Here is a 13,453-nt window from a genome sequence, read left to right as displayed (position 1 = left end):
GGAGTAAGCCTAATTAAATTGGTCTTAACCCCAAAGTTGAGTTCTTTAAGTCTCCACATTGGTTTCCTAACTTGAAAACCCAAAGTTTGAGCCGGGTGTGGCTGTGCACACTTGTATCCCCAGGAGGATCACAGTGCGCAGACAGCCTCAGCTACTCAGTGAAGCCCTTTGCAACTCAGAGACCCTGTTCAAAATAAAGAATAAGAAATAGGGCTTAGGGTGGAGCTCAGAGGTAGAATGCCTCTGGGTTCAACCCCCAGTACCACAAAAAATAAAAAAAATAAAATAAAATAAAATAAAATAAATAGGGTTGGAAATGTATCTCAGAGGAAGAACCCCTCTGGGCTTAATCCCCAGCACCACCACCAAAAAAAAAAAAAAAAAAAAAGTTGACGAGGGCCTCACAAAGTGGCAGTGAGGTCAAGAACCCCAGCACAAACCTGTAGAAAGCAGTGACAATACATGGTACAGGAAAACGCTCCTACCCTATGGCTCACTCCTTCCTATTTTGGAATATTTGCCTACAAAAGTCATCATTAAATGTCTGCAATAGTAATTAATAGCTCTAATCATGTTTTAATACCCTCTATACATAACTGGGATCTGTTAGTTTAATGGTCAAATAGCAATGGACTACAGACAGAGAGGGCTGGAGCCTCATTTCATGGCTCCTCAGCTGTGTGTCACAGGCGAGTTCAGACCCAGCAGCCGGCGCACACCACAGAACGCGGCACGACCCTCTGAACTCTCATCGCGCTCACTGAGGACGAATGGCACCGCGCACTAAGCGGTCTGGGTGTGAAGCTGGGAGCGTCACACGTGCTGAGGCTTCCCCCGCAGGCCTTGGTAGCACAGACACCACCGCTCAGGTTTCCCTCCAGGTGAAGCTTTGTTCTTATCAGCGGGGCAGCGTTAGCCTTTGCGCTAACTGCTGCGGAAGCACTCTCGAGCTCACTTGCACCCATCCTGAGGTCACTTACTTGCAATCTGATAAATGTCTGGTTCTTCTCTTGCCAGTTTTTCTCTGGCAACATCAGCTATTGGTCCAAAGATGGTTACTGGCCTCAGGAATCCAGCTGGAGAGAAATTAAGATGAAAAATAGTATAGCTTTATATTTTGCTTTCTTAAAATACTAACTTTAAAAGGTATTAGGTTAATCTACAGGAAAGGAAATACCTTCTCGAAGAACCACTCTTTCATAGGCCGGAAACTTTGTTTGAACTGGTTGGGCTGACAAATCCTCCCTGCTTTTTCGAAGATTTCTCTTGGAACTCCGAAGACCTCTGAACCTCCAGAAGTCGGCACGGTCTCCTCCTGCTGTTTTTGGAAGTGTGTACTGTACACTGGCTAACTGCTCAGCTCTATGCAAGAAATGAAAAAAATAAGGGTATTTAAAAAGCAACATGAAAAAGACCCACAGTAAAATGTCAAAACACTAGATGTAGGTGCATAAGCAATTTAAAATTCAACATTATAATAAACTAAAGATAATGTGTATAGCTAAGTATTCTTGCTTAGCAAATATCAATTATGGCTATAATACAATGAAAATAATTCCTTATATTGCCAAAGTTTCCCAGCAACACTGACATCTACCATCGTTTATTTGACGCGTCCTATAAGAAGCAGCCGAGCATCCGCACCTGTTCTTGTTGGGGATGACGCCTCGTTCCACCTCCTTATGACTCTTGCCGATTCGAATAGCAAGCCAAGAGCCTAGTTTTCCATTGTACAAGGTATCCACAACACGGAATACTTCTCCTTTGTTAAAACTAAGTCCATAGGGAGATTCCTTTTCATATTCAAAATGAGTTCTAATATAGAAAGAATCTCCGACATCTGATTCTACAATGCGCCGATAAACTAAAAGGAATCAAAACAAGCACGTTATTAACACCTGGTGGGACAAGACATTAATCTGAAGGAAAGACACTGTGTAAAGACACTGCTGATAACATTAGCATTAAGTAAAAACAACAGTATCCAGTAAGTGCTGGACTCTTACTGTGTCAGGTACTAACTACTCCACTCTATATACTCACAACCGTCACATCAAATGGTCACTTGCACCCCCATCTCACACATGGGGGAAATTAGGCAGAAACCAACTGAGTCATTTGTCCAACGTCACATATCTGCTTCTACAGCTATTTTATCGGCAAGCACTACAGACATCATGTTATAAGTAAGAAGTGCTTAAATGAGGATAATGTCGCTCCCCATCCCGAGGAAAGCTGCCAATATTTAGAGGCGTTTTTGATTGTTCCAATTGTGTATGTTGAGGAGGAAACGGAGGTGTGCTCCCAGCATCTCATCTAGTGGGGAGAGGCCAGCAATGTCCCTAAGCACTGTACAATGAGCACAGTCTCTAAAAGAGAGTTTTTTGGTTCAAAATGTCAACAGTGGTGAAGCTGAAGAATTCCATTGTGTGTGTGTGTGTGTATCTTCATCACAGAGAAAATCAGGTATTCTTTTAAATAATACTAACAAACACCTGAGTGTACTGCTTAGCAAACATCAGAACAAAACTTGGAAGCGGTCCATATATACTCTTGTATGTTTCTACAGTTGATAAGCAAAATGTTTCTATTTCTATGACTTATAAAAGGTAAACTGGCATTTTCTTAAATGTGAATGCCACAGACCGGTCTTATTACTGCACTCTGCTAATGAGCAGAATGGAAGACTGTGTGCTCCTAAATGAATTAATAAATGAAATTATTTCTGAGATTAACAAATTCATGTTACTCAATTTTGAGTGGTTTATTTTCAAAAACCTGCATAAAAGTTTCCCTAAGTGCTCCAACCCCACAAGCTTCATTCTGTTTCTAACAGCATCTTACCATCTTTCTTCTTCTGAGCCAAGATAGTCACTTCTTCTCCCTTAGGGAGGTCAAGCAGGAAAAGCACAGCTTCTTCCCTTATGATATTTGTGAAATCAACGTTGTTCACCTATTAAAAGATTCTAAATTAGCATGACTCTCAAGAACGTAAAAATATTTATTCCAACAATACCTGAAGGAATTTTTGATTACCAGAGTCTATATAATTTGAAAATATCACACCTTTAAGACAGAGAAAAATTTACTTATTTTGGTACTAAGGATTGAACACTGGGGTGTTTAATCTCTGAGCTACATCCCCAGCCTATTTTTGTTTTTTATTTTGACATAGGATCTCATCAAGTTGCTGAGGCTGGCCTCGACCCTGCCAACCCCCTCTCAGTCCTGGGATTATGGGTGTGTGCCACCAGGCCTGGTTTATTTTACATATTAGAAAATAATATGTCCTAAATAAAATAAGCAGAAAGAAACCAAGCAAACAAAGTGAGTGAAGGTGTCAATTTATTTTAGAAGCAGTCATAGTGCATCCTGACATTAAAGATCATCTGTCATGGGCTAGGGGCGTAGCTCCATGGTAGTGCACTAAGGCCCTGGGTTCAATCTCCAACACCGTAAACAGACAGACAAACAGCAGAGAGCAACAAACACACACACACAGACATACAATATCTGTTGCTAATTCTAATTCAGATCCCTACAACTTTATTATTGTGAAGCCTCTGGCTTTACATTAATACTAAGAATGTACAATACAGCCCTACTTTTTACTAGTTTCTGAAAAGGAAACAGATTGTGTGCTACAGTGCCCCGTGTGCACGTCAGTGTGTGCTACAGTGCCCCATGTGCACATCAGTGTGTGCTACAGTGCCGCCGTGTGCACGTCAGAGTGTGTGCTACAGTGCCGCCGTGTGTACGTCTGTGTGCTACAGTGCCGTGTGCACGTCAGTATGTGTGTTGTATAGTGCCACCGTGTGCACATCAGAGTGTGCTACAGTGCTGCCGTGTGCACGTCAGAGTGTGCTACAGTGCTGCCGTGTGCATGTCAGCGTGTGTGCTACAGTGCCGCCGTGTGCACGTCAGTGTGTGCTACAGTGCCACCATGTGCACGTCTCGTGTCTGCCACGTCGACTACGTGCCCCTGACACTCCTACGTGCCAAACAAAATTCATTAAAATGTCTTCAGTGGCTGCAAATTACAGGTTCGTTCTTTCTACCTTTTGGAAAACTTCCACATTAAATTGAAAAATCACCCAAAACCCAAAGAAATCAACAATATGTACCCAGTGAGTTTTATGGTAAAAAACAATTAGAAAACATCTAAAAATGATGTATATCCTGATGGTTTCAAAATGGGGTCTGCAGTGGGTAAGAAGCAGGCCTGTTTAACCTCCCCGCCAGAGTGCCCGTCTTGATCCACGCAGTTTTCAAGGATGCGCAGCAGGACTGCACTGAGCAATGGCGTGGTGTGTCGCCAGGCGGAATCCCAGAGGGTCCCAGGCGGGAATGAGCACATGGGAGAAGATGCCTTGCTTCTGCCCGCGGAGGTGGAGGAGAGAAGGACCAGATGAGGAGGGCCGGCGGCAGTCGAGGCTCCGGTGAACACTGAATGCACTAAATGCTACAGAAAGTGCAGCAGCAAGAGAAGCGGGGGCTACGGCCCCCACGTGCCAGAGGAGCCGAGCAGGTGGAACATAGTATAAAGGCGAGGGGAGTAGAGAACTGGGCGTTCGGAGTCTAGGAGAGCATCTCAGGAAGAAGAGAGGCATCGAGTCACCGGCGGGAGATCAGGGAAACCGAGGGCCGAGGCTCGACGGGTGAATGGCGGCTTGTGAAACTCAGGTTCAGGAGTGGGTAGGAAGGCTGTCTGCAAAGCCGCATGGATACCACGGCTGAAAGGGAAGCAGGGACTCACCGCTCCTTCAGCTAGCTCAGCACCGAGGGGGACCACAGAGAGAAAGAGGCAGAGCTAGAGAGCCAGGGAGAGACGCAGAGGGAGAGACGCGAGCACCAAGGTTCCAGACGGGAAGCGAGGACTTGAGGACGGACTAGGGCTGGTTGGGGGGGAGCAGGGGGCTGTGGAGGAGGGGCGCAGGCTCCCCACTGGGCAGACCAAAGCCTCGGGCTAAAACGGGATCACAATCATTTACCAGAAACCAAATGGAGGCTTGGATATTTTAGAAAGAGAAGAGAAAAAGGAAAATACTATTATTATACTAGGCAACTTTGCTAGGGCAAAAAGAGAGAGGAAAAAGAAAAAGAAAAAAAAGACTTATTTTCCTGCAGGTCCCTGGACCCCAGTGGCTGAGACGAAACAGCGCACTGCGTACTAACACAGAGGTCAACGAAGTGCTCACGCAGGATGGCAGTGACCCACTGGCAGAGGCTAGACCTGAAGGCTCTCTGTTTGAAAGCTTAATTGGATCAAGAGATGCACAGATTATAAGCTAATCACAATCGATTTTTTGAGTCTGATTAACTTTTTTAGCGATAGGAAAGTACTTCTCAAGTCCTTTTGAATCCACATAAATTGAGACACTGACATACCCTGAGAATTTGATCGCCTTCCTCTAAGCCTTCTTTGGCTGCGGGGCTATCTTCTAGAACACCAGCTACAAAGATTCCGACATCATTTCCACCAGCTAGCCGCAAACCAACACTATCTCCTTTTCTGAATTTTACCAATTTCATGCTGGGCCTGTTAAAACAGATATTTCATTTGAGATAGTTAACAGAAACTTGAAAAGTTAGAGCAAGCCACGATACTGAAAACCATATTCAAAATGAAATAAAAAGACCATCATTTCTAAAACCTGAACAGTAATTTATCACAAAAAATTAGTGTTATACCAAGCGTTAGATTTAATAGCACTTTTATTTTGTGATAAACAGAGCACGTTTTGGATTGCCTAAATTTAATATATAAGTATTGCTTTACATGACTAGTTTATATTTCCTTATAAAAACAATGTTTTCCCAACTCTCAAAGAGTCTAGGGTATATGGTACACTCCCAATGGCTAAAACCATCTTCCAACAACAAAAAAGGAGTTTTCCATATTTCCCACTCCAATTCATGTCACCTCTATTGAATTAAGGCTTTCATTCTACACGAGCAGAAATTGAGGCACAGATTAGTCTGGCTTTATACATCATAAGCTCTACACTCAATGGACAGTTGTTTTTAAACTTTGCAGTTGTATACTCCTTTAGTAGTTTCTGCTCCTAAAACAAGAATTCTAGAATCCTTGGGCCTTTCTGCATTAGCCCGTATGCAACTTCTGCCCCTTAGAGACAACTAGAAGGAGCAGATGCCCATGCCCTCACTCGGAGCAGCGACCTCCAGACAGCAGCCGGAGCGTGCCTCTGAAGGGTGCTGCACAGAGACAACTACAAACTCTGCCTGACATTTCCTTCCAGGCTCGACACTCTTGACCAAGAAGACAGTGCCGTACTTCACTCAGCATTCTGAGCAGAGAACAGAAAAAGTTCCTTTCCTCTCAAGTCACTATTTAGCAAGTAATAAGAAACTAGTAGAAAGCAACTGAAAAACTGAGTCAAATAAATGAATTAATGACTTGAGGGAAGGGAAATAGCTAGTCTTTTTGAATTAAGTAGTTAAAATGGCTGTAGCTTTTACTACTTACATTCGCCTGTGACCTGGTTTTCTTACCTGGGAATGGTATTAGCTAGCCACAGACGTGAGAGCCCCAGGTTTAGGTGGGGTTGCTCGTGGCCAGGGCTGAAGGCATTCCCGCTCCTCCCACCGGCTCTCCTGCTGGTCGAGTCACTGAGCTGCGGTGGTGCACTACTTTCCAGCTGAGTCCTCAGCGTGCTCAGACCCTCCCCTAGGTCAGCTGCACAGGGGGCTCTTTTAAACATTTCTTAAAGGTCCTCAGGACCTGGGGGTCCTTGAGGTGCTTCTAACCCTAACCAATCTAGGACTCCACAAGAAGGAGAGCTGGGTGCAGTCTGCACCCTTGAGAAAAGTGTGGCCCCTGAGAACAATGCCCAGAGGACAGGTGCAGGCCTCCTGGCACAGTGGCCTGTGCCGCAGACCACTGGCATCTTGTACTCTGCCTCATCTGCACTCTATCAACTACTTGCAAGAGAAAACAAGCAGGCGCTTTTCTTCTTCCTCAAATCCAATTACTAGATTTAGATGAAAAAGCAAAAGTTTATTGGCTCAGCTACTAAGCTTGCCTGCATCCTCAAATCCTCTTTGGTATTCATTCTTTAGAACTCTCCCAGGAAACCAGATCTGTGAAATCTGATTCAAGTTTTCTATACCTTAAAAGTATTCAAGCAATTTCCAAGAAAGAAAAAGAAGGGGACTAAACCTTCACAATTAATAGATGTTTCAATTACCAGTTACCTGATATTAAAAATGTATAATATTAAACTTGTGTGACAATCAGCCTTTTTGTGTGTGTGTGTGTGTGTGTGTGTGTGTGTGTGTGTGTGTGTGGTACTGGGGATGGAACCCAGGGGCCTTCTACCTCCGGGCTACACTCCCAGACCTATTTTTCATATTTTATTTGGAAACAGGGTCTCTTAAGTCAGCCCAGGCTGGCTTCAAACTTTCACGATCCTCCTGTCTCAGCCTCCCAGGGGCAGGGATTACAAGCGTGCGCCACCATGCCCGGTGACAATCAGCTATTTATGAAACTCTTCCTCTGCCCAGTTTTCTTTAGTAGAGAAAATAAATAGGAGTGGGGGAAGGGTCCACTTTAGGAAAGTCACTAATTTTCAATTATTCGCATCATGCCCCTTTACTACAGAGGCAACAGAAAACTAAGTTGATATCATGAGGGTTTGAAATTTGCTTACACAATTTACATCTCAACTCTGCCATTTATAAAATAGGTATGGAATATCAAAACTTACCTTTTAATTGTTAACCTAGAACAGCTTTTTCAACCGGGGGTTACTTTCCCTCTACGAATGTTTTGGCAATGCCTGGAGGTATTTTTGGTTATCACAACTGGAAATGTGCTTTTGGCACCTAGTGGCCAGGGATGCTGGTAAACAAGTCACAATGCCTAGAAGAGCCCCTGTGATGATAGTTATCTGGCCCCAAATAACAAACGTGCTAAAACTAAGAAATACTGATTTGTTTAAATGTTAGCTAGGGCATTAGAAAGCTTGTGGAAGTTCTGATATATGAACAGAAAATAACTTTTTTACTTTTGTAATTCCTGACCTAAAAAGTAGGTGACTGGTGAGAAAGAATACATCCAAACAGGCCCTTCCCTGTTCTCTAGTTGCTAAGGGACCCTATTATCTAAGAAACTTTTAAATGGAATAGATGTAATATGGTTTGCAATCAAATTCTCCCTCTCAATAATGCAGAAAGAAGACAATACAACTTTAAAGCTGCATTACCGCAGAATCCCATCTTCGTGAGTGGAGTTAGGAATGACGCCGTCAGAGGGACTCACGGGCAAATCCACGTCTGGCTGTCCAACTTGAGCATACACGGGCTTTGGTTCTAAGAGAGAGGGAATGTAAATTGTGCAGGACTCCCTCTTAAAAGCATGGAGCAACAATGTAGGTCACCAGTGATATAGCCAAACAATAAAAATTCTGCAAAATCATGCGGTTCATTAGCAAAAAAGAAGAGGAGCACTTACACCGCATGTATCAGAGCCGCTCTACAGTCACACATCTCAAGGCTCAAGCATGCCGCTACACTGCCACCTTTGCTTCTCACAGCTGCGCTAGGGTTTGACAAATCTAGACTGGATAGGGATGGGGGCACACTCTTGTAATCCCAGTACTTGGGAGGCTGAGACAGGAGGATTGCGGTTTCAGGGTCAGCCTCAGCTACTTAGTGAGGTGCTCCAGAACTTAGTGAGACACTGTTTCAAATTAAAGAATAAAAAAAGGGCTGGGGGTGTAGCTCAGAGGTGGAATGCCCCTGGGTTCAATACCCAGTACTGCAAAAAAAAAAAAAACGAAACAAAAAACAAAAAAAACACTTTAGATTGTCTATGAAAGAATAACAAAACAATAATATAGGAGAGAATGCATACACTTCTGTGTTAAGACTGTCAATGTAACCACTGTTCCTCGTTATCGTGAAGTTTTATTTTTATTTTTATTTTTATTTATTTATTTATTTATTTTTGGTGGTACTGGGGTTCCTGGAAGCCCTTCTACCTCCGGGCTACACTCCCAGACCTATTTTATATTTTTGAAACAGGGTCTCTTACGCCAGCGCGGCTGGCTTCGAACCTGCGCGATCCTCCTGTCTCCGCCTCCCAAGCGCGGGGATTACAAGCGTGCGCCACCACGCCCGGCGTGAAGTTTGATTTTTAAATACCCATATTTGCCGGGCGTGGTGGCGCACACCTGTAATCCCCACGCTTGGGAAGCGGAGACAGGAGGATTGCGCAGGTTCAAAGCCAGTCGCGCTGGCTTAAGAGACCCTGTTTCCAAATAAAAAATATAAAATAGATCTGGGAGTATAGCCCAGAGGTAGAAGGGTTTCCAGGAACCCCAGTACCACACACACACACACACACACACACACACACACACACACACACACACACAAATAAATAATAATAATAAATAAACAAATACCCGCATTCCTGTGACTAAGCACAACAAGATATCTGACGGGAAAAAATAAGACATTAGAAACAAAATCTTTAGGCTTTCTGGGCAACCAATTTTAGAACCTTGCATATTCTTAGTCTGGGTCCTTATATAGAGCTTAGCAAGGTATACTTAATAAAGTGCTTATGAAAACACTTCCAGTAAGTAAAATAACCTTTGCTTGTAGAATCTAAAGCCAAGCCAATGTTCCTCTTTAATGAGCAGTGCTGGAGCACAGCCTTCCCCACTGCAAGGAGCTGTTAACTGCGGGTATCCTTGTTAGGAGCTGGAAGCATGTGGAAGGCTACAGCTGCCCATCTCTCCTAGCCTCCTGCCACAGGAAATGCATACCTGGAAGAGTGGGTGCCGGCTTCTCATTTCTTTCAACCGAAACTTCTTCCACTGTTTTGGAAGTATGATCATCTACATGCTTTACAGGAGTTGAGATAGCCCCAGGTTTGGAAATTCTCTCGTCCTCTCTGCTCCGAAGACTAAACATTATTAAAATAAAAAATTAAGAGCATAAGAATGATTCTGAAAGTCATGTGAGAGAATAGTAGAGGAAGAAGACAACTTCAAAGGCTGCGACAAGGATGTACTCTAACAGTTATCAAAATATTATAAGAAATCTCAAATTAAAAGTAGAATAGCAGCCGGGCATGGTGGCACACGCTTGTAATCCCCGCGCTTGGGAGGCGGAGAAAGGAGGATCGCACTGGCTTAAGAGACCCTGTTTCCAAATAAAAAGTATAAAATAGGTCTGGGAGTATAGCCCAGAGGTAGAAGGGTTTCCAGGAACCCCAGTACCACCAAAAAAAAAAAAAAAAAAAAGTAGGATAGCAAAAATATAGAGACAAATATATCTATGTAACAAATTTGAAGAGGGCGAGACACAGCTACAATAGCAAAGTCTGGTAAGCAAACAGTATTCCAAGACTGTTAGAAACAATACAATTTAATAAATGGAGTTGAGAAAATTTCCTAACTTTAGAAAAATCAGATCTCTATTGCAGTGATAAAAATAAGTTGACTTCATACGAAATAAAATTCTAAACATGCAAACAATTGGGGAAAACATACATGTTGGGTTGGGTCAAATAAAAGTTGTGAGAGAGAGAGAGAGAGTGAGTGAGTGAGTGAGTGAGTGAGTGAGTGAGTGAGTGTTTTAAGTTCAAACAGCTAGAAACCTAATTAGATTTAGTCTGGCCAAACATAAGTAGTAAAAGCTCAATAGTAAGAGTATAGATTGAACTAACAACACATATAAGATTTTGATATTTAAATAAAGAAATATATATCAAGCAACTCAAGGAAAAAATAGACAAAATACTAGGAAGAGGCAATTTACAAAAAGAGATATAATCAGAAACCATCCATTTACTCATGAGAACTTTCCTGTGATAGAACTGTAGGGAAATATATGGAGAAATGGACACTCATACAATGATGGTAAAAATAAATATACAAGTAGGTGAGGGCAAAATGGGAGCTATTTACCAAAACAGATGATACATGAAGATATATATTAAACAAATACTAATGAATGTGCCCAAGAAGATATTTATAAGAATATTCATTCTGATATCAATTTTAATGGTAAAAAACATAATAAAAACTAAGCATTCCCCTTAAAATATAAACTATAAAATTAAACTAAGAACATTTAATTTTTAAGAACCCAATAAATATACTTTGAATTAAAAAAAATCAAGACCTATTATCTTAGGTTATCAACTATGGATGATTCTACAGGTGAATTTTCCCAACCTCTGAAAAACAAAATAATTTCTCTTACTTAAACACAGCAACACATAAAAAAAGCTCTCCAACCCAATTTTTAAAACCTTTTCATTATCAGTAAACAATGCTGTAAGACAGAACCTCATGATAACATCTCATGTATCCATCCACCTTCAACAGTGATCAGTATCTGCATGAAGCCGATCCCATCTGCACCACTAACACCTTGACAATGACAGTCCAGCGAGAAAGCAACAGACAGGCCCCTTCCTTACAAGTGGAGGAGGAGAATTCTAAGTAAGTTACCAGCTGAGGGAAAACAGAGTACTGGAAGACTATCATCAGGGTTACTTCAAGAGTGCAAGGCTAGTTCAACATTAGGATCCAACACTCTAATTCACTACTACAGTCAAATACTGAAGGAAAATGTTACTATCAGTTAAACAGGTATTTGAAAAGACTCAGCAGTCATTACTAATAAAAACTGTAAAGAAAAGAAACAGGTAATATTATTAACTATGGAGGGACTATTTTCTCCAACCAATAGTAAGCACCCTATTCAGCAGTGATATGCTCAATGTAATTATCACAAACGCAGTTCACAGCCTGCTGACGCCAACACTGTTGTTACTCACCCCTATTTTGAAGACTCAATTATAATGAGATAATGGCAAGACATTTACTTGAATTAAGAGAATTTTTATTTTTAAAGAAGTAGTGTATTTTCTCAATATCTTCAACAGCTGGATGGAAACAGGAAGGAGAGTGTGCCAGTGACAAGAGCCGGGTTCAGTCCCCAGCACCCCACACACACACTAATAAAAATAACACTATATAAGGACAGAGCTCACACCACATCCTATTAAGTTTTTTGTACTATCAATGTTTGGAAAAAAACTGCTCTTTCCCATGCATTCTCATTACCTACCAAAAGATGGAGGCATTATTCAACAATACATGAAGATGCAGAATAGGGCTGTTTAGCAAATTAGTTAGTTACTTATACAATTTAAAGTTTTCTAAAACTTGTTAAAATGAGGCTAAAATCAATTACTGAATTTTAATTAACCTAATCTAAAATACTATCATGTAATCAATATAAATCAATAAGAAAGTCAGGCCAGGCGTGGTGGCGCACGCTTGTAATCCCTGCACTTGGGAGGCTTCCAGGAACCCCAGTACCACCAAAAAATAAATAAATAATCATTAAGAAAGTCTATACATTGTTTTTCATGGACTCAATCTTTAAAATCCAATGCATATCTTCACATTAGCATTGAGACAGGCATGATGGTGGATGCCTGTAATCCCGGTACTTGGGAGGTTAAGACAGGAGGAACACAGGTTCAAAGACAACGTCAGCAACTTAGTGAGACTCTCATCAACGCAGCAAGACCCTTTCTCAAAATAAAACTGAAGTACAGCTGGAGGTATAGCTTGGAGGCAGAATGCCCCGGGTTCAGTCCCCAGCAACAGGGGAAACCCACCGCCTGGATCTGGACAAGCCACACTTGTAGTGCTCACCAGCTACATGGTCAGTGGCCAGGATCTACAGCAGTGCATTTCAACTTGTGGAACAAAATAACCCACTTTTCTAAACATTTAAGCTTCTATTATAAGCAGATGTAACCGTAAAGGGAAGATGAAAACACTGCATGCGTGGAATGAGCAATCATTGAGACACTAGTGAGGGATAAACACAAGTATTTTCTTCCCCAAACTTTCCTTACACCATTTAACTATTATAAAACCATGTTCGCAATTATGGTAGCTGACTTTATATGAGAACCATACAGGTTCTGAGCCAGACTCAGGTCTATCTATCATATTCTGCCTCCTAGGAGCCCAGACAGAAATCCCATGCCCCTCAATGGGCTTCATGACCTCCTTAAGGGCAATTTTTTTTCCTCAGAAAGGCAGAGATAGATAGATTTGGGATTTTAACATCCTAACAGTACGGCCTATTTCTCTAGAGGCTTTGGGCTGCTTAAAAGCTCCACTGAAGATGGTTGATAACGATGGAGTGGAACTATCTCAAGAGAATTCTTCCAGTTCAAATAAACGGACTCACTGCCAACAGAGCCTTCTTGACCTCCTGACTGACCACCTGTGGGCCCTGAGCAGCAGGACTTCAAATATATTATTTTAATTTGGCTCAACAACTGGATTTAGTATAGAAATTTCTCATTCATAAAACTGGAATAAATTTACAAATTTTTTTGGTAAATGACTCCTTTGGCCACATAGTTTCTGTCACAACTTCTCAATTC

General features: G+C 41.9%; 1 protein-coding gene across 4 annotated transcripts in view; it reads right to left on the bottom strand.

Annotated features, from left to right (window-relative positions):
* TJP1 (tight junction protein 1) overlaps positions 1–13,453 on the bottom strand; it is a gene marked incomplete at both ends in the record, with an annotated part of 242,849 nt that overhangs the window by 22,018 nt on the left and 207,378 nt on the right. For all 4 annotated transcript variants that reach the window (XM_080691058.1, XM_080691059.1, XM_080691060.1 and 1 more), the window contains 7 exons: positions 981–1,076; positions 1,178–1,362; positions 1,645–1,864; positions 2,845–2,953; positions 5,389–5,539; positions 8,226–8,331; positions 9,795–9,934. In XM_080691058.1, the coding sequence (XP_080547184.1) occupies positions 981–1,076; positions 1,178–1,362; positions 1,645–1,864; positions 2,845–2,953; positions 5,389–5,539; positions 8,226–8,331; positions 9,795–9,934 (1,007 nt within the window). The remainder of the gene's footprint in view (positions 1–980; positions 1,077–1,177; positions 1,363–1,644; positions 1,865–2,844; positions 2,954–5,388; positions 5,540–8,225; positions 8,332–9,794; positions 9,935–13,453) is intronic.

The sequence above is a fragment of the Muscardinus avellanarius genome (assembly GCF_963383645.1).
Source record: "Muscardinus avellanarius genome assembly, chromosome: 3".
NCBI lineage: Eukaryota > Metazoa > Chordata > Mammalia > Rodentia > Gliridae > Muscardinus > Muscardinus avellanarius.
Note: the sequence above shows the minus strand (reverse complement) of the source record. Positions and strands in the feature narration are given on the sequence as shown.